This window comes from Mauremys reevesii, linkage group 5 (genome assembly GCF_016161935.1).
Source record: "Mauremys reevesii isolate NIE-2019 linkage group 5, ASM1616193v1, whole genome shotgun sequence".
In the NCBI taxonomy this organism is placed as follows: domain Eukaryota; kingdom Metazoa; phylum Chordata; order Testudines; family Geoemydidae; genus Mauremys; species Mauremys reevesii.
In genome coordinates, this window is record NC_052627.1 from 36,543,582 (window position 1) to 36,567,708 (window position 24,127).

The following is a 24,127-nucleotide window of genomic DNA, read 5'->3' on the forward strand; positions in this document are numbered from 1 at the left end:
GGAGCTGCTCCCGACCTGGAGATGGGAGGAGAGATTGGGGGGGAGGGGGCCAGGCTGCCCCCAGGATAACAATGGACACTGGTGAGCAGGTTGGGGCAGGGGAGGGAGGAGGAGGAGGAGGAGGGGGGGAGAGGGGGAGGAGGAGGAAGCCTGGGGGGGGGGAGAGAGGAACAGATTCCTGGAGGCATGCCAGGAGGAGCTCTTCTCAGAAGGAGAGGCCAGGATCGCAGCAGCCAGCAGCAGCCAGCAGAAAAGCAGAGGAGGCGGGTTAGGGGTTAGCGGCTTTTTTTTTTTTGGGTGAATGTTTCTGGAGAGGAAGGGGTTATGGCTGCATGCATGCCAGCCTCTAAATGTGAATAGCCCTGGTCTGTTTAAGGGTTTGCCTTACATTCTCCTTGTCTGAAATCAGCCTGAACAAAGGGCAGTTGTGGCTCGATAACCTCACTGATGTGCATCAGAATCAGTCTCTCAGAATCATAAGCTTGTATGTAACACAACGGAGAGAGATGGGTCAATAGCTCTTAAAATCTTCCAGTGGTTTTGGAATGGCTACGACCTTTGCCCTGTGCCACATTTTTGGGATGCAGTTGTCCTGGAATCATCAATTAAGGAATTTGAGCAGCAAGCTTTTGGGCCTAGGTGAAGAAGGAACTCATGTATTATCCAGGCCTCTGGGGGAAGTGTCTACTGCCTTCCTGTGACATCCCCATGAATAGTGCACAGCAAAATGAAAGTCAATGAAGTGTTGAACACAGGCAAAGAGCAAAATGAACTGCATTTTAATGCACACATTTTGAGTCTGAAAAGGTCTCTTCAAGTGTCAACTTGTTCAGTGGAGCTAACAGAGCAGTGTACAATTATGAATATGATTTTGAGCTTCTACAGCATCTGTGGTTAATTCTGGATAGTTTATTCCCCTCCCCGCACACACACACTATATTAAAAGCAAATATTTATACTACAGTAGCATCCAAAAGCTCCAATTGGGATTGAAGCCCTATTGTGTTGATTACTGTACAAACACACTATAGAAAATCCCTGCCCTGAAAGGTTTATAATCCTAAACAAATCTAATGGTTCATTTACACTATAAATGACTACAATAAATGGATCCAAAGCACCTGCAGGAAATAATGGAAGCATTTACATTGCCACAGTGTTCTAAATATTTCCAAATTTATTCATTTTTGATAGTAATGGGGAATCAGAGGAACTGCACCATCAGTCTGCCACGGATCAAAAAAACAAACAAAAACACCCCAAACTTACCTTACTGCAAATGACAATGCTTTCCAAAATTAAATTTCATTAAATTAAATTTAAATTAAATTTGAGAAGAAATTCTAAATCTCACTTTCCAACTCTCTGCTGCTTTGGAGGAAAAAGCAATGCATGGTTTGTTGGAACTAACCAGTATTTTTCAGAGAAATTTGTTTAACTGTCTTTCAAAGCAGAGAATGTGAAATATTTAGTTACATTAATATGTGGACGAAAGCTTGCAAACTGGCTTATTTTTGAATTTGCACGAAGTTACATAGAGCTATTTAATTGTGATCATCTCCAGTGCCTGATTTTGAAATGTCAAGATTAACTGGCTGTTTAAAAATAGTTTCCCCATTATTCTTTTGCTCAGTAATTAGGAACAAAAATATTAATAATGAGATTGTGCTGCAAAAGGTGTGATCGCACACTGTACCAGGTGTTCTTCTGATAGCCTTTTACTTAAATAAAAGGAAAAATTAAATAAAGGTTTGACTGCTTCATTGCCCATTTGTTTATTAGGCCTTCTGATGAGGCTTTCGGTAATACCTGTTTGAGAGGAACTGGGCTAGTGAGATCACAATCACAAGAACTTGCAGGAACCAAAATACCTTGGAGTCATCAGGTAAGTGTCATATATTTCATGGGACTTGTAGAGGAGTAGTTATATAATAGCACCACACATGTTCCCTGGGATTTACTTAGAAATTTTGGAATGCTATTTTGCGTGAACTGAGTGTTGGTGATAGGAAGAGGAAGTAAGCAGGACTTTCTAAAGGGTGGGACAAGAAGCATCCTTAAGCTTGAATAGTTCCATCTGCTTTGCACAGCGGGTGGTAATTCATTGAGTTCAGCCTAATATATTCAGGCAGCTGTGAATGCTGAATAGTTCCAATTACATTTTTAAGGTAGGTGTGTAACCTTACCTTTAACGGTGGAGCACACCCCTTGGGGGGTGGGTGGGGAAGAAAGGCATGAAGGATTAGCCAGAAAGTTAGGCAGCAGACAGTCCTCCCATTTTTCTCCAGAGGATCAGCTTTCATTGAGGAAAAAAATGTGTCTAGCTATTACATTTGCACAGAAAACCTTCAGTACATGAAGGTGAGCTTAACCAATTGTCTTCCTGCGTTTGCAGGGAGCCTGAAACAATTGCTCTGAAGTGTGAAGTGCCTCATTCCTTTCAGTGGGAGCTAACTCCAATGATAGTTAACAATGTTGACGTTTAAAGTAATTCATTGCTCAAAGCACGTAAAAAAGGAAAGGAAAGAAAGTTACTTAGTTAATCAGTACCATTTGGATAGTGGAGGAAATTTACCCCAGGTTATATGGACAGGCACCTTATGTTTATGTTCCCCCTTCCTTATGGGACATGGGGCTGGGATTATCTGTTAGTATCAGGTTGTTACACTTCATTCCATCAATTCCACAATATTTCAGGGACTGGGCACTGATGGACCAGTCATCATCCTCTTTTTTTATAACTAAGTTTTTCCTCTGGAGACTACATAGGTATTTCTATCTATCTATCTGTTTGAGATGAATGATCCTGTTGAAGTGATAATATACCAAACCAGACAACACTGCTTAGCAGGAGAACATTGTTACTTGAACCCTGGGATAAGATTTTATAGCACACAAAATAGAAGTGAAACAGAAGCTATATACCTCATTAAGCAAAAGAACACTATCTAAAATAGACAATATATAGGATATCACCAGGTTACTGATGTTCATTTGAATGCCAGCTCATAAACAATGGAGTGTCCTACTAAAGAATTATCTTATCTTGTATTTCTTATTACATTTCTGACTTGGAGATACTCATGAGTCCTAAAGCATTACATTATCAGTCCCTTACTCTGACAACACCAGTTACTTTATCAAGCAAGGATATTGCATGCTCCACTATCCAGAAATAAAACAACAGTTTACCAAACATGATTTGAGCAACTGCATCCACTGAATCTGTTTCATATTCTAAACTGTTCTCTCACAGTCTTGAAGCTATTGAAAACTCCAGCATCTTAGAATCTATATTTTAATGCATATTTCTGCTAATAAACATTTTAATAGTGACAGCCACAGACATAACACTTCTAGTATAGTACAGTGCAAAACCTGCCCAACACTCTAATGCAGAGGTGGGCAACCTGTCAGAAGAGGTGTGCCGAGTCTTCATTTATTCACTCTAATTTAAGGTTTTGCGTGCCAGTAATACATTTTAACGTTTTTGGAAGGTCTCTTTCTATAAGTCTATAATATATAACTAAACTATTGTTGTATGTAAAATAAATTATGTTTTTAAAATGTTTAAGAAACTTCATTTAAGCTTCATTTAAAATTAAATTAAAATGCAGAGCCTCCCGGACCTGAGCAGTGAGAGTGCCATAGGGGGGTTGCTTACCCCTGCTCTAATGGTTAATTAACTGAGAAATCTCTCTTTTTCTTACCACTTCCCCTCTTATTTTTCATCATGTCCCTTCTTATTCCTGTCTCTGTTTTGTGGATCCACTAGAGCTAAAATTTTGTACTTAAAGCTAAAAACCAATGTCTTGTATGAAACATATAATACACAAGCTGAATATACTGGTTTTAAACCCACCAAATGTTATTAAAATAAGAATGAATAATGTCACAGCATAGAATTCAAAAAAAGAAAAAAAAACTAACCCCCCCCAAAAAGATTACAAAGTTAAGAAGGTTATTGTGCAGAAAATTGAAAAGGAAAAGAAAAAAGTGACTGAAGTTAAGACAATTATAGGGCCAGAATACAAGAGAAGCACAAAAAAACACTGGCATCTGAACAGAAATGTTTTATAAATGCTGATCTGAAAAAATGCATTAAGAACACATGAAGCAAGCAAACAAAAAAATGCAAATTATCATATACAAAATGAAATTTAAAATAATATTAAACGTTATTAGTTTTTAAATCTACACTTACTACTGCCATAACTATAATTTTAAATGAGAAACTTCCTTATTCCAAAATGCTACAGAAATGGTACATGTAAAAGTTAGACTATCAAAGTCAGACTATCAAAGTCAGAACTTAACATATAGAACTTCAGCAACGAACATGATTTTAAAAAATAATAGTATGTTCTCCTTGGATTACTTAGGAACTCCCTCCATCTGACATATTAACAAAAGTTAATAAAACCTACTGAAATATATGCATGTAGCCATGATTTTGCCTTTCCAACTGTTAATCATACCTTTCACATCTTCATCTTCAATAGTCGTATTGGAACTTTCTGTTGACTCCTGTTGAGAAGTAAATACAAGTGAAATGCATAAAGTGACCCAGCATATTATTCATGCACCTATGAAAATTACACTTGGTATTGTACAGATCATGCAAAGCCTTGAAGCAGGCTATGTGGATGTAATTCACAAACAAATGGCCACAGGGATTGAGATGTTTGTACCTGAAACTAAATGTCAATAATTTCCATCCATTTCAAAAGGGAACATTTTTATTAAACGTATTTCTGGCTGTCTAGTTTTTGAATGTCCAAGGAATGTATGGGGAAATATAAAAATATCTTCAGGAAAATGAGTTAGCTTGTTGTTGTTTTTTTTCCCCACTTTCTATTAGACAAAGGATGTCTGAACTGTTATATGAATTACGTCAGCCAAATATTAGAACTTGCCATTTTAAGCTTAGTGAATATCAACTGTGTAAAATAAGTCATTCCATTTGAGCTTTTAAGTATAAAGTAAGGAGAATGCTGCATTTCACAATTTACAGTAATTCTTCTGCTGATATAAGAACTGATGCAATAAACTGACTCCCATTGATTTCAATAAGAATTGGGTCAAATCCATGATTATATTTTTATACTCTCCTTGTGCCAAAAATTTTGAAAGCGAGAGCAAAGTTACTGGAGAGGCCCACAACTATGCTCCTAGATAATCTAAAGTATCTTTGAAGAAATATTCTTTAACCAACCAGCCACACAAAGGAATGACTTGTCCATCAGACAGTTGTATTGAAATCTTTGCAATGTTAAAAGGCAAGGCTACTTATCACAATTTTTATAAGATATTAGAAATGTGAAAAATTAGGGAGCACACTTAAAAGGACACTGTCAAAGCTAGTAGGCAAAAAATCTGACCTACTCTTTTTCTCCTAATTTTTTTTGTAGAAGATCTATTCTTTATGATTTTTAAAAATAAATGCTTTGTTGCAAATACAAAAAGAAAAAGTCAGCAGCAAAAAACTCAAGAGTAAAAATACCCATAACAAGCCAGTTTACTTCTGAGACAGAGGGGGAAAAATTGGATTTGTTTCAAGCTTCCAAAGAGTTACTATACATATTAATTAATTAAATGAAAAATCCCAAATACCCTAACAGTGTCCTTTTGTCTACTATGATTTCACAATGACAAGTCAAAGAAAAGTTTCAGAATGGTTAATGCATTATTCAAATGTAAAAGAACAAAATTATATGCATCAATAAACAAACTACTAATCAATCCACACATACAAACCAAGCTAAATAAACCATCATGCTTTTCCTATTGTGAATGGTGTTAGACTATTCACTTCACACAATGGACATACCATGCTCTATCATATATAGTATCTAGAAGAAAATAAAAACCGCACACATACAAGCAGGAAACATCATGCACAAGCTCACACAAGAGATGTGGCCAGTAATATGGAAGCATCCACTCCAGTTGTCATGCAAAAATATTTGTTTTTGCAGATAATGAAATTTAACAGTAACTTTCCCCATAAGTGGTTTTCCTGTCCATGTTATGACATTTTGGGATATAAAATATCTAAATTGCTATGAATATATAATAAAGTCAAGTAGATGTAGTCATGCCAAAGAGCTCCAGTGTTTTGGTTTTTTGTTTCCCTTTGCTGGGCTTTAGTAAAGATTTGACTAAAATTAAAATACTGGCGGAACACTGCCTATTAATGAAACATGGGAGATGAAATATGGACCAGGGGTGCAGAGAGTAGTTGGTACAGGAGTGAAATGAGCATCACAACTTATTCTTACTCACAAAGTATAAAATAAATAATCAAACGAAGAAGAGATATGACTACAATATGCACAGTTAACACTTTTTCCATGCTTGTGAAATGCCTGCATCTGATATTTTCCACTCAGACTCAATCCTTTGCAAATACAGTGTTGAGCGATCACAAGTAATTACACTAGATAAATGTGACAACAATCTTAGGGAACTTTAAGTTCTCAGCATACCCATTTAAATCTGTTTAAATAAGTGAAATCTGCATATGAAAACTAGGAACACAAATCACAAACGACAATATTCCCTAACCCTTTTCAAGTCCACACAGGGAGAAAAAATTACCACATGTTATAGAAACCAGACACCAAACACAACTATCACAGCACACAGAAGAAAATCAATGAGAAAAACGCATCAAATCAAGATTTATGAATTCAAAAGAGCTTCTTGTCACTTCAAGTGTTAGCTTCTTTTGAAACTGCAAGATGATGTTATGGAATAAGTCAAAAGTTCCATGCAGAAGACATGTCACAGTATGATGCATAAGCATGCTGAGAAACAGCAGATGGAAACGGCTCAAAATATGCCTTCATCTTTAGTGAAAGCTTCATACATAAGTCTTAAAAATAACCTCACTATACTCTGTCTGAACACAATGTTCCTTTGTTTTTTTGAGAACTGAAAGTTCTTGCCTGAAGCAAGAGATGTACAACACACCATGGACCTGATTCCTCAGGGTGCTGAGTGCTCTCATCGCCTACAGAAATCCACAGGAGCTGAGGGAGCCAGCAGCCAGGCAGAAAGCATTCAGTGGGAATGAGCCACAGATGAATTAGGCCCAAGAGGCACCAGGTGCAACAGATCCAGGAATGAGATTTTCCTTACTAAACTCTGGGTAATGGGCACATTCTGGCTTAGAGTAGTGGATGAAATGTGCACTTTGGAAAAGCAAGATGGAGCTGATTCTTTCTGAATACCTTATTTCCATCAGGGTTGTGGATTACTGTAGTTTGGGGCTCCTGAGTGAGAACAAAATAAAGAGAAAAACAGTTCCCATTGGTAAATACATTCACATTAGTGTGAGGGAGCACGAGAAGAGCCAGCAGACAAGTGCTAAACAGTGACAAGAGCTAAAGCAAATGTTAACTGCTGCCAAAAGATGAAACAATGTCTCTAATAAAGATTCCTCCACTGGCAAGCCAGCAAGGTAGGCTACCGTACCTATTGCAGCGGCATGCAAAGACCTTATTCATGATCAACACACACACAGGGCTTTGAAGCTCTGGGGAGGCAGCTGAAGAGGCACCGTGTTTCACAATGTATCCTATCAGATGCATTGTCCCTTTTTGTCTGACCCTGCTTTAGCTCAAAAATGGTGAACTATTTTAATTTAAAAAATAGTGTATGCTTATTACTATAGCAAAAATGAACACAAATCAAAATAAAGATGGGCTGAGCGGATTCAGAAAGATTTGGGTACCTCTAAACACAAACGGTGTTTGGAAGTACAGGGGTTATATCCAGTCTGTTGCCCATTTGAACAGCAGAGATACCAACTATGATGGAAGTTCTTGATGCCATTTCAAAGTTTAACTCCCCTCTTGCTTCCCTTAAAATGCCAGTTAGCTGGCACAGGAACAAGCTGCAGCAACTGTAACTTTTTAATGCACTCACAGAGGTCTGGGAATACTTGATGGAGTTGAGGACTCATGTACATACCATAAAACCTGTAAACTACTCCTCTGAAATTACTTGACTTAATACAGGTTTTCATGGGAGCTGCACATATAAATCTATGGGCAGAATTTGTCCTTATGTTTATATTAAAAAGCAGAAGCATTTCTTCAGAGCTATGTACCAAAGTACATGAGAAGTAATACTGCTTAAATTTAGGTAATTAAATAGTAGCATGTGTGTTCGTAAGCCTTCCTCCATAGCATATTCTTAAGAAATGTGACTTACCAACAGAAGCAAGATTGTGACATAGAATTTTCATGTACGCAGTCCTACTGTTTATTAATATTCCCCCAGCAGAACTTATTACTGAGTAATGCCTACTGCAGATTTAAAGTGGTACTATACAAAAAGCTTTATAGGACTAAGGTGCCTCTTGATCCCAGTAAGTGAAGCCTTGCAAAGTCCTGCTGGGTTGTCAGAGAACAGGGGGAATGAAAATCTGAATAAGGTCTATGTTGTTGTTGCCTAGCAGTAATCCTGTTAGCTCTCCTTGATGTCAAAACTTGCATTAAGGCAAAAGAAAAGATAATAGGTACAATTTAAAAAATAAGTCAGCATTTAAAAGCACTGAAACAACCATCAGATGAAGAGCTAAGGGCAACATCAAGCGCATTCTATTCACTTTCTTACACTGCATGCAAAAAATTAAACTATCGCTACTAATGCTACCACACTACCACGTCCAGCTTTCGTGTCACGTTTTCTATTTTATAAACATGTTGCTTCACAATGGACTTTCTCACAAAAAGAAAACAAAAAGTACAAACAACAAGAAAGAGAAAAATTGTTCCAAATGTTTAGAAAACAAAAAGAATAAAGGCAAAAAAAAAAAAAAGAGAAAACAAACAGAAAACAGTAAAGAACTTAAAGATAGGGCGAAAAGGAAGATTCCAGGTATACCAGCGCCGGGGTAGGAATATTTTCTTTGGGGCTGGTTACCACGTTGGTTTTGTTGTTTATCTGTAGGTATGCAGAAAATAGAAATAGACAAGCCTTAGAATTCTTGGTAGCTAGCATATCTATATCTCTCTATATAGAATATCTATATACAGATATAGATAGCGAAATAAAGAGTCACAGAAAGGTCAGCTTATGAACTTGAAAAGAACACTGACAACAGATTTGATAACTGGCTATAGCTTCTCCCAAAGACGCTAGTGACAGTATTTTGGACTTGCTTAAGGAAGTTCTATATAAAGCATACGCAGTTTCAGCTCTGACACTTAGTGAATAAAGAATTTTTTAATAGTGGCTATAACCAGGTAATAGGAATTCACAATTAATATGGCTTTAAGAAAGAAAATGCCTATATTTCCATTGTGATTTATTCACCAGTTTACGATCATGCAACAGTGTTAAGTAATATACCATCATTTCACTTTATTTCTAGGAGGGTGTCACTAGGTTAAATGTCATTTTGTTTTCCATGGAAGGAATCTTCAGTGGGTCAAATGTATGTGTCATTTACACCCATATAAATCTGGAATTACTCCATGGAAATTGGTAACTCCAGATTTATATGGGTGTCATTGAGGTCAGAATATGTACAGGTATATTCACTTTGAGATTTTTTTTCAATTAAGCATTTAGTATTTCAAATGAAAAACATACACATTTCATTTTCATTAAATGAAATAAACTAATTTGTTTGTTTTAAAAAACCTCAATACTATCATCAAAAACCTGCAATAATACCTTTTGTTTACTGTACATTGGCCGTTCAGACCACAGAGCCTAAATTAAGAATATACAGAATACTCCTGTACAGTAGCTTCTCAACACTACTATTTTTGGCCCTGATCCTGCAAACAGTTATATATGGGAGTAGTCTCAATGACTTCAAAACATGTAAGTCTTTGAAGGACTGGGCTTTTATTTGTTTAGAAAAAATTATTCCCTTCTCTTTCTTTCTCTCTCTCTACGTAAGACTTAGCAATTAATTTAAATTTCTCTGATTCTTATACCCATTTTTAAAACCCACCTTCCATAACTGCACCTGTACAATCAGGTAGGTAAATATCACTGTGGTTGCAAAACTGAAGAGATTTTAAATATCAAGCCCCAAATAAAGTATCAATACCAACTGGAAAGCTGGTTTCAATTATAACCAAAGCTTGTTGGATTCGGTTGCTGTCAAACTATTTCCAATTAAAATTACTAGGATTTTTAAAAAATATTTTTGATCAGTTCTACTTAAAACTGCAGCAGGTCAAAGCAGCAAAATGTAAGGTAGGCTATCGCATACAGGGTTGGCATCATTTCTATCTGTTGGGTACAGAACCTCTACCGCTCCACTGTGTCATTACTCTGGTACTGAAAACGTAAACATTAAATGGGAAAGAAATACAATAATGCAAATCCAGACTTCTCTTCTTTCACTGATGGACATTTTGTCAGTATTAAAGTAAAATTAACTACCACATTTAAAAACCAAAAGTCAAGCCCTTTGTGTCAGTCAGGCTGTTGGGGAATATTTTTCTTATATAAAAGTCTTTAGGAAATCCAAAATGTTGAAGACCTGAATAATATTTACCAGAGAGTATAATGACATATATTAGCCTACCCCTAGACTAATGGTTCGAGCACTGGGCTGAGAGCCAAGAATTTCTGAGTTCTACTTTCAGCTCATCAATCCCTCCATGGCCTTAGGTAAATCACTTAACCTCTTTGTGAGATGGAGTTAATGATATTTAGGCCATGTCTACACTTCAGATTTCACCCAATTCTACCTCTGCACTAGTGCAATCCCTAGTACAGACTGATAAAGCTGCTGAGTAAGCGTTATTTGGGCAAATGTGCCCTAGGGGTGAAATCATGACCCCACTGAAATCAACGGAAGCTGCTGTAGCATTGATTTTAATTATGCCAGGATTTCACCAGAGATGTTTGCACTGGTGGCTGCCCATCACTTGCTGGAATCAGAGCAAATCTGAAACATAGCCAATGTCTTAGTTAGGACATGTCTAGACTAGGGAACTCTGTTCTACTGTAACTAAATCCACGTAGTTAAGATGATGGAAATCCCTAATACAGACACATTGCTCTGGTGCAAAATGGGCTTGCACAGGAGTTCGATTTATCCTCTAAGATACTGAAAGACACATGCCAAGCAGGGCAGTGTCTCTACATTAGGGACAATCTTGGCCAGCACTTAACTACCTTACAGGGGTGTAGTAAAGAACAATTAATGACAGAAAATGTTACTACCTGCATTCCTTACTCAGGGAAAAAAACCCACTGAATTCAAGGAAATGTTTTTGTTTTTTTTAAAGTAAGACTACATAGATTATGGAATAACAACAGTACACACAACAATGGACAATCATATTCTTTTTCTCTTGTAACAAGAGAAAAATCACTCTCCCAAGTTGTACAACCAAAAATGAATATTCATTGACAGTTTGGCCATCAAGAGAGAAGTAATCAAAGAGTAAAAGAACAAAGCAATGAACATATACAAAGTAAATATGAGGGAGGGAATGAAAGTTTCAACAGACTTCATACAGTCCTAATCAGCAACATCAGAAATCAAATAACACACCACAGAAGTGCTCGTCATGGAACACATAACAGACAAAGGATAACCAAATTTCAAAGAGAATTTTGCCTGAGTAAGGAGAGCAGGATTGAGCCCATACTCCCCTGGTCAAAATCCTATAAAAAACAAACAACAACATTCATTCCACTACCATTGAGAACTGGAAGAATATATATTCAAGCCTATTAATGGTACATCACAAATACAGAATTTACATTAGTACAAATGAAAAAGAGAGAATATATTGCATGGTCAAGTTATTTCATCAGTGTGAGCACAGCTTGGCTAAACACTTCCAAACTTAAAGAGAAATGGTAGGTTTTAAATATTTTAAATCACCTTTATTGCATTTATTTTAACAGAAAGGGGAAACTATTAAAAAAGAAATTCAGCATTTTCATACCAAATGATTAAGTGATTATGGAAAATTATTCTAAATTGGTATACTTCTACTTGTTGTCAGGAAGGAATTTTTTTTTTTATTACTAAAATTGTGGTTGCCAGGAAACACCTTTTAACTTTATAACAACCCTCTCACTCACTCTCTCAGAGCAAACAGTTGGGCAGGGCCATACAATCCCGAGTATTAATGGTTTTTATATATTTTATAAAAAAATTGTATAAAACTGTGTCTCGGGATCTAAATCCTCCAAGCCAGTGGTTCTCAAAGCCGGAACGCCGCTTGTTATGGGAAAGCCCATGGCGGCCGGGTCGGTTTGTTTACCTGCCGCGTCTGCAGGTTCAGCTGATTGCGGCTCCCACTGGCTGCGGTTTGCCTCTTCAGGCCAATGGGGGCTGCAGGAAGAGTGATCAGCACATCTCTTGGCCCGCACTGCTTCCCGCTGCCCCCATTGGCCCTCAGCGGTGAACCGTGGCCAGTGGGAGCCGCGATCGGCCGAACCTGTGGACACGGCAGGTAAACAAACTGGCCCAGCCTGCCAGGGGCTTTCCCATAACAAGCTGTGGACCGGCTTTGAGAACCACTGCTCCAAGCATTCTGTGTGGTGTTTCAGCAGACTGTAAGAGCTGGCACGCAGTATGTTTGGGATGCTGAAAATATCCCACCCTATCTGGTAAATGGCCTGTACTTTTATATTAAAATGAACTGTTCTCTTGCATGAAACATTGTATCCAACTAGATGATGATAAAAGCCATTTACCAGACAGGTATTTTCTGCTTTTCAAGGGGAGGTCTGCTTGCCCGTGACAGTTGGAGGAAGTGGAACATTTGCTCCCTTCTACCTGGATCTGCAGTACAGAGGCACGGTGAAATGTCACCAGTGAGTAAGCTGCCTCGCCAGGATCACCACCATCATCCCAGAATTCAGAATCAATGCCAGTTAAACAGGAGGATGGTCACTGCCTGCCTGGGGACTCTGGTGTTGGGGGAAGGGAGTCTATGTATTGGTTCTCAAGATGGGGGATCTGAGTTAGAGGTTGAGGTCGTCTTGGGATGAGGCTCTGGACTAGGAAGGAGGTTGGTTGGGGGACTGGAGAAGGGAAGGAAGGCGGCATGTCTGCTGTGGCCTGTGCTTGTAGCTTGACATCCTGATGTGAGTCAAATGACACTAACCTTATTCTTTGATTCTAAAAGTACAACATTCCCAAAAAGAAAATAAACAACCATCCTTCCATTTGATTTCAAGGGACAATAAAAATATACAAATCAGGGTTTTGAAAATCACCTTAAAATGTCCTATATACTGGATATGTACTCAGTTAAAGCTGGAATTTATTTATATTTTTTTTTACAGAAGGAGCAGCAGGGGTAGAGAGGTATCTCTTAATGGATTCCTGATGTTGAACCGTATTCATACTATATGGTAAAAGCTCTAGCAATTTCCCAAGTATTGCAATTTTAATTTTTTTTAAGTTTCTATGTAAATAACTACACAGAGGGTAATGTCTTCATTACACTTATTACTATCCATTTATTATTTTTATGTTATTCGTTTTTAATACAAGGATATTAAAAAAAATTGTATTTGTTTAAACAGTCTTCCATAAATTTTTTAGTGTACTAAAGACAGCTGCATTGGCCAATGTTACATCTACTTTTTTGTATTTATATTTCTATAGCTAAAAATCTTGCTTTAAAGAATTGTGGAACAATTAATTACAGATGGCAGATAGCACTTCTTGGCTTAGAAGTCACAAGTTTTCATGTTAAAGGTCTTGTAGCTTCTCAAGTTATGTTAACAGATTAAATGCAATTATTTGATTTCTAAGTGTGAATGTTTCACAGGAGGAAAAATCTGGCAGATAAAGATCCTCACCATCATTTGAACACTCGAACTGGACTTCCTTTTCTGAATTGACCAGTCAGAGAGAAAAGGAAAAGAAGAAAATGTGACTGGTTGGATTGAAAATATCAATGCATGGAGTACAGTATATTTTTGTTTTCAAAAAGACAGCCTAAGCTGCAGTAGAGAAGGAAATACTTCTTTTTTGTAGGGGGAAGTTTCTACATGAGAAAAATGCTGAAAACAGACTCCCATGCAGGTAAACATTTCCCCCCTTGCTTCACATAACTGAGCAGGAAAATGGTAAAAAACTGAAATGTCCTGAAAACCGCAAGTATCAGATCCCAACAAGTGTAATATTAGCAAACCATCAAGGATAATTCTCAGCAACATTGCTATCAAAAAGGAGATACAGCAGATGCCATTATAAACCTGTAGGAAGAATGGTATTTATAAAAATACAAGCCTGACTGGAGCACATAAAATTCCTGCATTCCACAAAGACGTGTTAAGGAATCTGTATTGCAATGACCTAATCATACAGAATGACGTGCTTCTTCATCCTCTCTAAGATGCCCATTATTTGACTTTATGTAACATTCAGGCTACAATGGATTCATTTTAAGAGCCTTAACATTTTTAAGTGTGAGAGTGTGTGTGTGTGTGTGTGTGTGTGTGTGTGTAAGTGAGTAAAGGACAAATCTGCTGTGAATTGAGTATTTAAGTAAGTAGCACTCTGTTAAAGAAAAGGTTTAAACAGAAAACTAAAATTCAGGTCAAAGACACACTGCTGAGAAATGAGGCAGAACTGAGAAGAGAAGAAACTTTGCATTATCTAAGGAAAGCTGGGGTGCTTTATTTAGTCTTCAGGAATCCTCTGAGAAAAAGAAATAAAACATTTTTCAATGCTCAGAGATTTTTTTCCTGGCTATATTTCAAAGTATCTATCTAGAACATTCATTTGTGAAGCATCTCTCCTCCTGCGGGACCTGGTAATATGAAAATAGGAACTCTAAATCATCTATGAAAGTTGCCAAAATGTTCCCATTCTTACCAAGGTCTGTCAGGATGAGCTTATTCACTGAGATCTTAAACCCCTGGACTTCTGCCAAGTACCCCTGGTAGAATGTACTTCATGTGTGACCCAAACTACCAGTAAGCTTCTGACGTTCCATCAGGCTAACACACCCACGACCAAAGTCTCATTTATATTAAACAGCTAAAAATACAGTGAATCACTAATGACAGGATTATCCTTTATTAAAAAGCAAGGAAAATATTCCCTTGTCAGCATTTTTCCTAACCTTATTTGAAACATGGTACAGTTTTTCAGTTATTTCTTTTCTGACACATTATTCTGAGCTTCAAATATACAGTGAGAACCATTTCTTAACACAACCTATGAAGACGAGATGTAGTTATTTCCAATCGCAAAGTCAATAGAAGTTGGAATGGTACAAGGAAAAGAAGGCTGAATGAGATGTATAGTTTGGTGCATTTGTTTAACTTACCTTGACTCCATCAGGTTTTTTTAGTAAACTTTTTGCTGCTGTAAAATGAGAGAATAAATTCAATGTCAGCAGGTTATCAATAAAGTCCATCAGGTCTGAAGCAAAGCAAGCACTTTCTGTTTTTAGTTCCTCCTTCTGCTGCTTTACATTTAGGAAATGGAATATTTACAAATCCCAGACTACTGGACATAAGGCTGCAGTAGCACTTTTCTTAGATTTGCTACCTTGATTTTGTCAAGATCTACATCGAGCTGCATTAGGCACTGCCATATCCAATAGAACCTCATTATTTCACACTGAGAGTCCTACTATAAGTTTCTAAAATGTGTGCATTAGCATATAAGTAAACACACAAAAGCCGTGAATTGGCAAAGGCTTACACATATAACTCTAACTGTATGAGTAGATGCACTGAATTCAACTGAATTATTCACATGGGTAAATGCTTGCAGGGTCACAGCCAAAAATATCAAGAATAACAAATCACAAAATGTGGCTGTCATTTACTGTTTTGCTTTATTTATGAGTGAATATGTACTCCTAGGAAATACAATGCAGAATACAGTAGAACCCCATTTAACCAAGCCTTTATTATGTGGCTCTCTGTATTAACTGAACCACCAGTTGCCCGGCACTGACAGCAGCAGGACTTGGGCTGACAGCCCTGGGAGGCTGGGGCTCCTGCCTGTCGTGCTTACACTCGGAGCCCCGCTGCCCAGGACTCACAACTGGAGCCCTGCCACCCATTCCCCATTGTAGTTTATCTAGATTTTTGGTTATCCAGTCTGGCCCTGGTCGCAATTAGATTAGCTAATTGTGATTCCACTGTATTTTGTAAAGATTATAGCCTTTTACTATTACATTTTTGCTCAGAAATGGGGAGAGATTAGCTTTTTGGTGATAGATACAAATGCCCACCTTGCTAGTTGGCACTGGGGCTGTGGCCAAGCCAACCCAGGGGAGAGAGACCCTAGAGCCTTGACTCCTAGGGGTGCCTGCGATCTATGTAGGGTTATGGTGGAGTGGAGGGGAATATAGAGGTTGGAAATGGCCGTGAATCCCAGCCTGTAGTCGTCCACCTAGTTCAGTGGACTCAAAGACACATTACTGACTCCCTGTTCCTTTGATCTGGAGTATTAGTACTACTTCTGGAGACAGGTGACCAATTCCTGGTGCTCTCTTCACATAGCAAGATACCCAGGATGAGGAACAGAAGAAGAGCTGAAGGCTGCAGAGGTGAGTTAGGAGTTGCAACCTCTAGGTCTTGTCCATGCTGTTATAGCTGGTGGTGACATAAGGTGACTAAGTGGCTGTGGGTAAGCCATTGGGCTGCCATTTGTTCACAAATTTTTAAAGGGGAGTTTGCCGCCATTTCTCCTTGTTACACAGAGAGGCAGTTGCTGAGGACAAAAGTGCAAAGAAATGGAGGGTTTGGAAGACTTTGGACCTGACTCTTGGTGTTGCTGGGGATGGGGAGTTGGCTTCACTGTCTTGCACAGCTTGAAACATTACTCATCTGGACCATTATCCTGAACATGAAGAAGGATAGTAGGGAGCAAAGACATTTCAGAAAGGCCCCTTCATTTGACTGGCGGAAGGAGGGCTTATTCTGTTGGGAACAGCATTAGTCTAGTTTCAGCCAGTTTGCTGGGGTACCACCATTTCTCTTGGTTAAGTTAATGAAGATAAAGCTTCTGCCACATCTATATTTCTGTGTCCATGTATTATTCACCTGCTGTGTCTGGGTCAAGTGCTCATATTATTGTGGTTCTACCGTAAACATGATGGACTATATAACCATAGAAACTGTGCAGAAAAGAACAAATCTTCATTAAAGTGTCTTTCACATTTGTTAAAAGGATATTGGAACTTTAACTAGAGCTGAAGTTAAGGTTATCTTCCATAATCTAGTAAAACTCCTCAAAATCACTTTATCAGTTAGGATAGCAGATCCACTCAGACCACTGTTAAGAATGTGTCACTGCTGCCCATCATAAACCCCTATTTTTCAGGAGCAGAAAAATTTCATTCATAAAAATTTATTTCAAGCTAAAGTTGACACAAAGTATCTCCACCTGTGCTAAGGAAGAGTAATGCATAATATTTTTATATGTGAAATGCATGTGTTATATTTAAAATATGCTGGTGTTATACTTTAAACTCTTTGGACTAAAGACTGCCTTTTTGTTAAATGTAGGTACAGCACCTAGCACAATGGCCCTTGATTCTTGATTGGGTTTTGGGCCCTACCTCTGTACAATTAATCAGATAGGAAGAGCATCAAAGTCTTAAACTAATTTAGCAGAAAATGGCTATTTTCAAGCTACAGGAAAGAAAAGAAAATTAGAAGTTTATTGGCTTCACAGGTTATTTTATACTCAGAGACCTAAAAAACACACCACCTATTGAAAAAATATAATTCTTACAAGTTGCTTGTCATAAGATGAACTATTTATGTTTTATGTTTAAAATCTTTTACATGTTTTGGAAACAATTTTTAAAATAAAAATTAAATAAAACAAAACAACAAGAGAGTCATAATGAAGGTTGTAACAGCCATTACCCCTCCCATTGTGCCTGTAGGATTGCTAGCATGTAAGGGGATGTGTCCCTGGAAAGGTTTCTTGTATGAGACTGGTATGAGATATTTAATATTATGGGACATATTCTATACTTAAGTCCTGTACATTAACAGGAGCTTCATGCCCAGAACAAGCGCAGTATATATCCTGTACTTTGCACACTGCAATAACCACACACAACTGTTTAAAGAAGTGTTAGCACCAGCTTTAGCTACAAATCTTTTGCCTTTTTTGTTGGCTTGTGATATAATTCTAATACTATTTAAAAGCATTTTGTGTAAGCAGGGACACTGTATGCGAATTAAAAACTGCAGTAGCAAAGCATATTCTAAAGTAAGCTAACAATGAAAAATTTGACCATGCTGATTTCCCACAACTAAAAAGCAATTGTTATAAATAAATCCGAAGGCACTGCTAATAAGCCAGAAGGCAAACTGATAAGAAATGGAATTGTGACAACATGCAGAGATTAGTGAGATTCAGGGCAGATGGCAATTTTGCTTAGGAGGTACAAAAAAGATGTTTCTTTCAGTTGCTGAGGGTCTTACCTCACAAGAAACACACATTCCACATAAAAGGAAGAAAGAAAAGGAAAAATAAAACACTTTATAAACACATTGTTATGGACAAACAACCTTAAAAAGCATGCATTCAATGAAATTCAATGAATAAATAACTCAAAAACTAAAATGTCATCTCAAGTGCAGGTACGTCTTAAATTAACAACTGAAATGATGGATGAAAAAGTCTTTGATCACCATGCCGAGACATTCTGAAATAATATTTTTAAAGGACTATGACATTCTTGTTCTTCAGAGAGGTGTTAGACCTTACATATGATGTATGTGAAACAATGATTATGGAGAATGATTAGAAATGATACACATGCTTTATATTTTAAGATAATCCATTTTTGACAAGATACTCAGTCTTAGACTACAGCATTTTGTTCAACTCTTAAAGGAAATTGAAAGTTACTGGCAATTCATTAAACATTAACCAAATATAATTTACAATCCCTAAAGATGGTTTTACATGTTACAGCTGTATATTAAATAGGGGAACCTAAGAAAGAAGGGCACTGCATATTCCAAACACCAAGCAGATTGGACCAATTGGTCTCACTTGCATCCTGCTGTAGCTTGTTTATTTTTGGATGCTTATTATTCTTCAAAACATGCCCAATGCACTATAGTATTTTTATCTGTTAATTAAATATATTGCAACAGAATTACCTCAGACAGAGACAGGATGTTGCAAAGTTACTGAAGAATTCACCCTAAGTTATTCAAATGCCTGCACTCCTGTTTGTGGGTGTCTTATATGCATTAACAATGTCTGGTTAGGATGAAGGTTGCCAGAATAATTCTCAAATATTGAGGTTTACATTGGGAGGTTCCTAGCTCCTCCCTTCTAAATAAGAATGGAAACACAATGTAAACAAAAATATATCATAGCTATTTGGGGGACAAGAGTCTGGCTAATTAGCAGGGAGGGGAGTAGATGGCTGGGGGGAAGGAAGAAAACAAGAAGGCAGAGAGGTGTAGGCAATCGGAGGAATGAAGGGAAAGAAAGGCTTTAACACTTTTACAAATTTCCCTTTCAGAAATTTATAGCTATTTTATTTTTGGTATTTCTTCTTTTCTCTTTCATTGAAAACTTTAAATATGTAACTATAAATGTAAGCATAACACAATATTTTGAGGGCGTTCCTAATTAAGACAAAATTATAACTGTGCCCTGGGCTAACAAACACCTTGGACCTATTCAGCCAAGGGTACAGCTATTATTTCATATGCAGAAAGTACTCTTATGTTGCTATAATATGATGCTCGAGAACGAGACAGAGGTAAAAGAGTAACGAACTATCATGTGTTTATTAGTATTAAAAAACCCAAACAAATAGGAATGGTATTAGAAGTAAACTTGATTTGATATATTACTAGAAAAGTAGTAAAATATGTACTATAAGGTTGCTTTTTATATAAGATAAGAACATAAAACTTATGTCTGTAAAGTTTAGAAATGTATTTTAGTTTTGCATATTCAACCCCTCTTCTACTATGTAATTTAACTTTTAAAATGTTATTCTTTGACCATATTTCAATTTGCACATTTATCCTTAGCATTTGCAATTTTTCTTTTTCTACCTGGAATATTTTCTGGGCTCTTTGATAGGATTCTACAAATAAGAATGAAAAAAACCCTCCCCCTTCACAATAAGGGAAAAAAAACAGACATTGCATCAAATTATTACAACTACCACCAGTATCTTACAAAAAGCTCAATGTGACCCTTTAGTTTAATCTACAGCAGCGAGTAATTTCTGCTCTGATCACTGCAAAAAAGAAATAACTTTTATACACTATACTTTACATACTCCACAGTAGCAAAGACCTTGACTGTACTAAACTAATTCTAATTACAGCCTGGTTGCATTAAGCAGATACCAAAACGTAAAGAACATAAGGATTTGGAGCTCAATAAACGTACCTGAGAAATTTCTGGTAGCCAGCATAGTTGTCAAAATGGCCCCCTGCGTACACATATGTTAACTCAAATTAGCATTATTGATGCACAGCTCTGAGCATGAATAGACCAAAAAGGCAAATTTGCTTAATCATAAATCATTTGAATATCTAAGTCAACTCTGGAATGATGGATTTTCCATGCATTATTTGGCATAAGGTGCGGTACATTGGGAATGGATAAAGTATAGCTTATTCTTAAAGCTATTACCTACCATAATATCCCTGAATAGTTACTAAGCTGTCAGAACAAGTCTTGCCACAAATGTATGTGCACACACAGGGATATTTGTCATCAACTAAATTGCACACACATGACATTGGGATGAGAGGTAGGTGTGTGTGTGTGTGTGTGTTTGTTTTTGTGTGTGTGTGTGTGTGTGTCCCCACTAGTGGCTGGCCTGCAAAAGAGTATTAAGGGTACACTGCCACAATCAACTAAGGGAGGTTTTCCTTTATCTAAGGAGAGAAATGCCTGTGATTTTAAAATGAAGGGTCATCACTATCGTCCTGATTCCAGAGGGGTATGTAGATTATATTTATATTAATTGCATCTTAAAAGCAGTCAAAATGCTGCTGGAAATGCATGCAGCGCTCAACCTTATGTTGTTTATTAAGCACTGCAGCACAGTTCACATGGCTGTACTTATTTAAAGATCGAAGCCTGATGTTTGTTTATATAGCTTTGTTTTTAAGTGTTCACAAGATGGTTAATATTCACCATAAAAATCCCTTTAAGGAATGGTTATCCTCTACATGGAATATATGTCACCTTATCCTTTTACCCTTCAAAAATTACCTGCTACTAAAATGGCCCTGAAGAAAATTTTCTTTCTTACCTTTAGTTTTCTTCTTGCATTGAATTTCTTCAAGCAATCTACAGTCTCCTGCCTGTGCATCATAGAGGCCACAGTAGAACGTTGCTGAGGGAGAAGCAAAGAACAATATTCAATACACACAAATTTATGAGTAATGTTGTATTTACTGGAGAACAAGCATATCATAACCTGCATGGGCCAAATTCTTAAATCTTAAGCTCCTATCCTTCACTGGTATCTACTCAAGCAAACCTCAATGCCCCAGTGAAGTCTCCAAGATTTTGCCTGGGTGCAGGGATCCATGCCCATGGAACCTGATGCAAAACTGGAGACTCAGTTTGTATTCAGTCCTTACCTATGAAAAACTCCAACTTAAATCAGCGGGATTTACACCCATGTAGAGACTAACTAAAAACAAACCATTTTTGCCATATATAATTATAAAAATAAAAAATCAGTAATAGTATCCTGAATTGTGGTATCCTGTAAAATTCTATTTTAAAAAAAGAAATGGAATTTTATTTAACATTAGAAGTACTGTGTGATGCGCAGGAACAGAAAATGTGTAAAAAAGAAATATTCAACATCCTCCTTATTTCCTCTGAAACTCATTATCACTTGTATTGTTCTACGATAGAGAAGACAGTGCAGCCTACTTAGAATGAGTACAGAGCGGGGCACCAGGAACACACCAGTTCTGATTGTGGTTCTGGTAGTGACTCGCAGAGTATCCTCAGGCAAATCCCTATTTTATTGTTTCCCTGTTTCACCCTACCTTCACAATGGGGGCAGTATCATTTACCTATCTCCCAGTGTTTTGAGAATTAATTGCTCTGAAGTTGCAAAGCACGATATAACAATTTTTACTGATACAGCTCCATACTATATTATTCCCTGAGCATGCACATAATAATGATGTCTTAAAGGCCATGATTCTCCATTCTCCACAGTGCAAGTGGATGTCTGTATCCGCTCAAGAGCCCCAGTGAAGTCTCTATCTGCCTGGGCACAAGGGTCTGCCTGCATGGAGCAGTTTCTCAGGCTGGAGCCTCAGTTATGGTAATTATTTCTAGGTTCACAGAGTCTAGATAATTATAGTTTTATCTCCTCTATTTAACTACATTGCAATGAAACAGCTCTAAGGAAGTAAAAAATAATCATTAATCTTCTGAATTTGTTCACTAGATTTCGGAGAATGCTATCAACTATTTCGCATGTAAAAATTTTTAGATGTGCAAGTGGAAATTACTTACACATATCCACGGATGCTTCAGTGCCTCTGATGCTGTGATACGTTTGGCAGGGTTGATGGTAAGCATTTTATTGATGAGGTCTTTGGCTTCAGGAGTCACTGTATCCCACTCTGGTGAGGGAAACTTAAGGAAAAATATATACGTAATTCTCTCTCTCTCTATACATGTGTGTGCGCGCGCAGTATGTCACATGAATGGATAGCAGAGCTTAAAATTTGAAGAGTAAAGAAGCCTACTATATAGAAAACAATTTCAAACAAATTTTTCTGTAAACATTATGTTTTTTCTTCTTTATTGTTTTGATGACTTCTAACAGGCTTCTTGCAGATGTCAACTTATTTTGTAGTGGAACATTTACAGAAATGTGTACAACAACATGATACAAACTGACACTTAGAGGATGAAATTACAAATTCAAGGGGAATAGAGTAGGCTAAGAAATTCAGATCAGCAAGTGTGCCTTTCTGTGTGTTTGTACACTGCCTAATACAGTACTGCAATACAAATAATAAATACAAATATCATAGACTCATTTGTCTTCTTGAATGTTAAACAGTGAATATGACATCTTAATGTTTAACCCCTGATTTATGAAACCACTTAATCAGGTACTTAAGCCCATCCCTGATCAGCAAAACATTTAAGCATGTGCTGAAGTCCCATTGGAATGGGACTAAGTGTGTGCTCAAGTGCTTTCCTGAAACACAGCCATAAACATCTTGTGTTTTTCGCTTTTTAAATTAATGAATTTAGAGCTTGTGGAAATTGAGCATGGGACACGGGTCACTTGCAGGTTTAAACTAGTATAAATGGTGGATTCTCTATAACTTGAAGTCTTTAAAACATGATTTGAGGACTTCAGTAACTCAACCAGAGGTTAGGGGTCTACCGCAGAAGTGAGTGGTTGAGGTTCCTTGGCCTGCAATGTGCAGGAGGTCAGACTAGATGATCATGATAGTCCCTTCCGCCCTTAAAGTCTATGAATCTAATAGCCCCTCTAGTCACTGATGATCCACAGAACAGGTATCAAAGGGGAGTGACAGTGCTACCTTCTTCTGCAGGGATCACCATTATGGAAGCATGGTCCAGTCTCTATACGTATTTAATCACTGCCTTCTCAGCTGTGACTGTAGTGCCAACTGGAATGGTATGTTCTGCAATATGGGCACTTGACCACCAAGAACAAGACTGAGACCATAAACTCATTTCCACTACAAGGCTTACATGAATGGCTTAAAAGATAGAAAGCTCTGTATGCCTTACAATTTTTTGAGTCATTCAGTCTTTAAATTGCTTAACAGTTGAGCACCAATAGACTTTATTTCACTGTGTCTAAAATAAATGCACTGTACAGTAAAATCTATAACACTTCTGAACTACTAGTCTAATCCTTCCACTGCTCACTGCTGGGCACTGAGAGTCAATGGGACTATTCCCACTAAGTGTTTGCAGAAATGCGCTCTATGACACTACCGTTATGCCTGTTTAGGCAGGCTACAACTTTATGAAAGATAATGCACAGGAAGAAGTCATTTAGGTTGGTAGCAGTGATATGCTGAAGAGTTTAAAGTTTTGCCAATTTCGAAATATTACTGAAGATCTGAACAAGGCAAAAGTAACCATCATTTATAAAGGATTTTAGATTAATGTAACTACCAG

General features: G+C 37.4%; 1 protein-coding gene across 25 annotated transcripts in view; it reads right to left on the bottom strand.

Annotated features, from left to right (window-relative positions):
* CAMK2D (calcium/calmodulin dependent protein kinase II delta) overlaps positions 1–24,127 on the bottom strand; it is a 254,852-nt gene that overhangs the window by 53,648 nt on the left and 177,077 nt on the right. For 7 of the 25 annotated variants that reach the window (XR_005598931.1, XR_005598921.1, XR_005598930.1 and 4 more), the window contains 8 exons: positions 22,469–22,591; positions 21,237–21,320; positions 20,363–20,405; positions 15,288–15,325; positions 13,810–13,842; positions 8,896–8,955; positions 7,236–7,277; positions 4,479–4,527 (listed from right to left, as the gene is read on the bottom strand). Coding sequence is in view for 13 of the 25 variants with exons in the window: in XM_039539733.1 (XP_039395667.1) it covers positions 4,479–4,527; positions 7,236–7,277; positions 8,896–8,955; positions 13,810–13,842; positions 15,288–15,325; positions 20,363–20,405; positions 21,237–21,320; positions 22,469–22,591 (472 nt within the window). In the remaining 12 variants the exon portion in view is untranslated. The remainder of the gene's footprint in view (positions 1–4,478; positions 4,528–7,235; positions 7,278–8,895; positions 8,956–13,809; positions 13,843–15,287; positions 15,326–20,362; positions 20,406–21,236; positions 21,321–22,468; positions 22,592–24,127) is intronic. The other 18 variants (XR_005598932.1, XR_005598923.1, XM_039539744.1 and 15 more) reach the window with 9 other exon arrangements.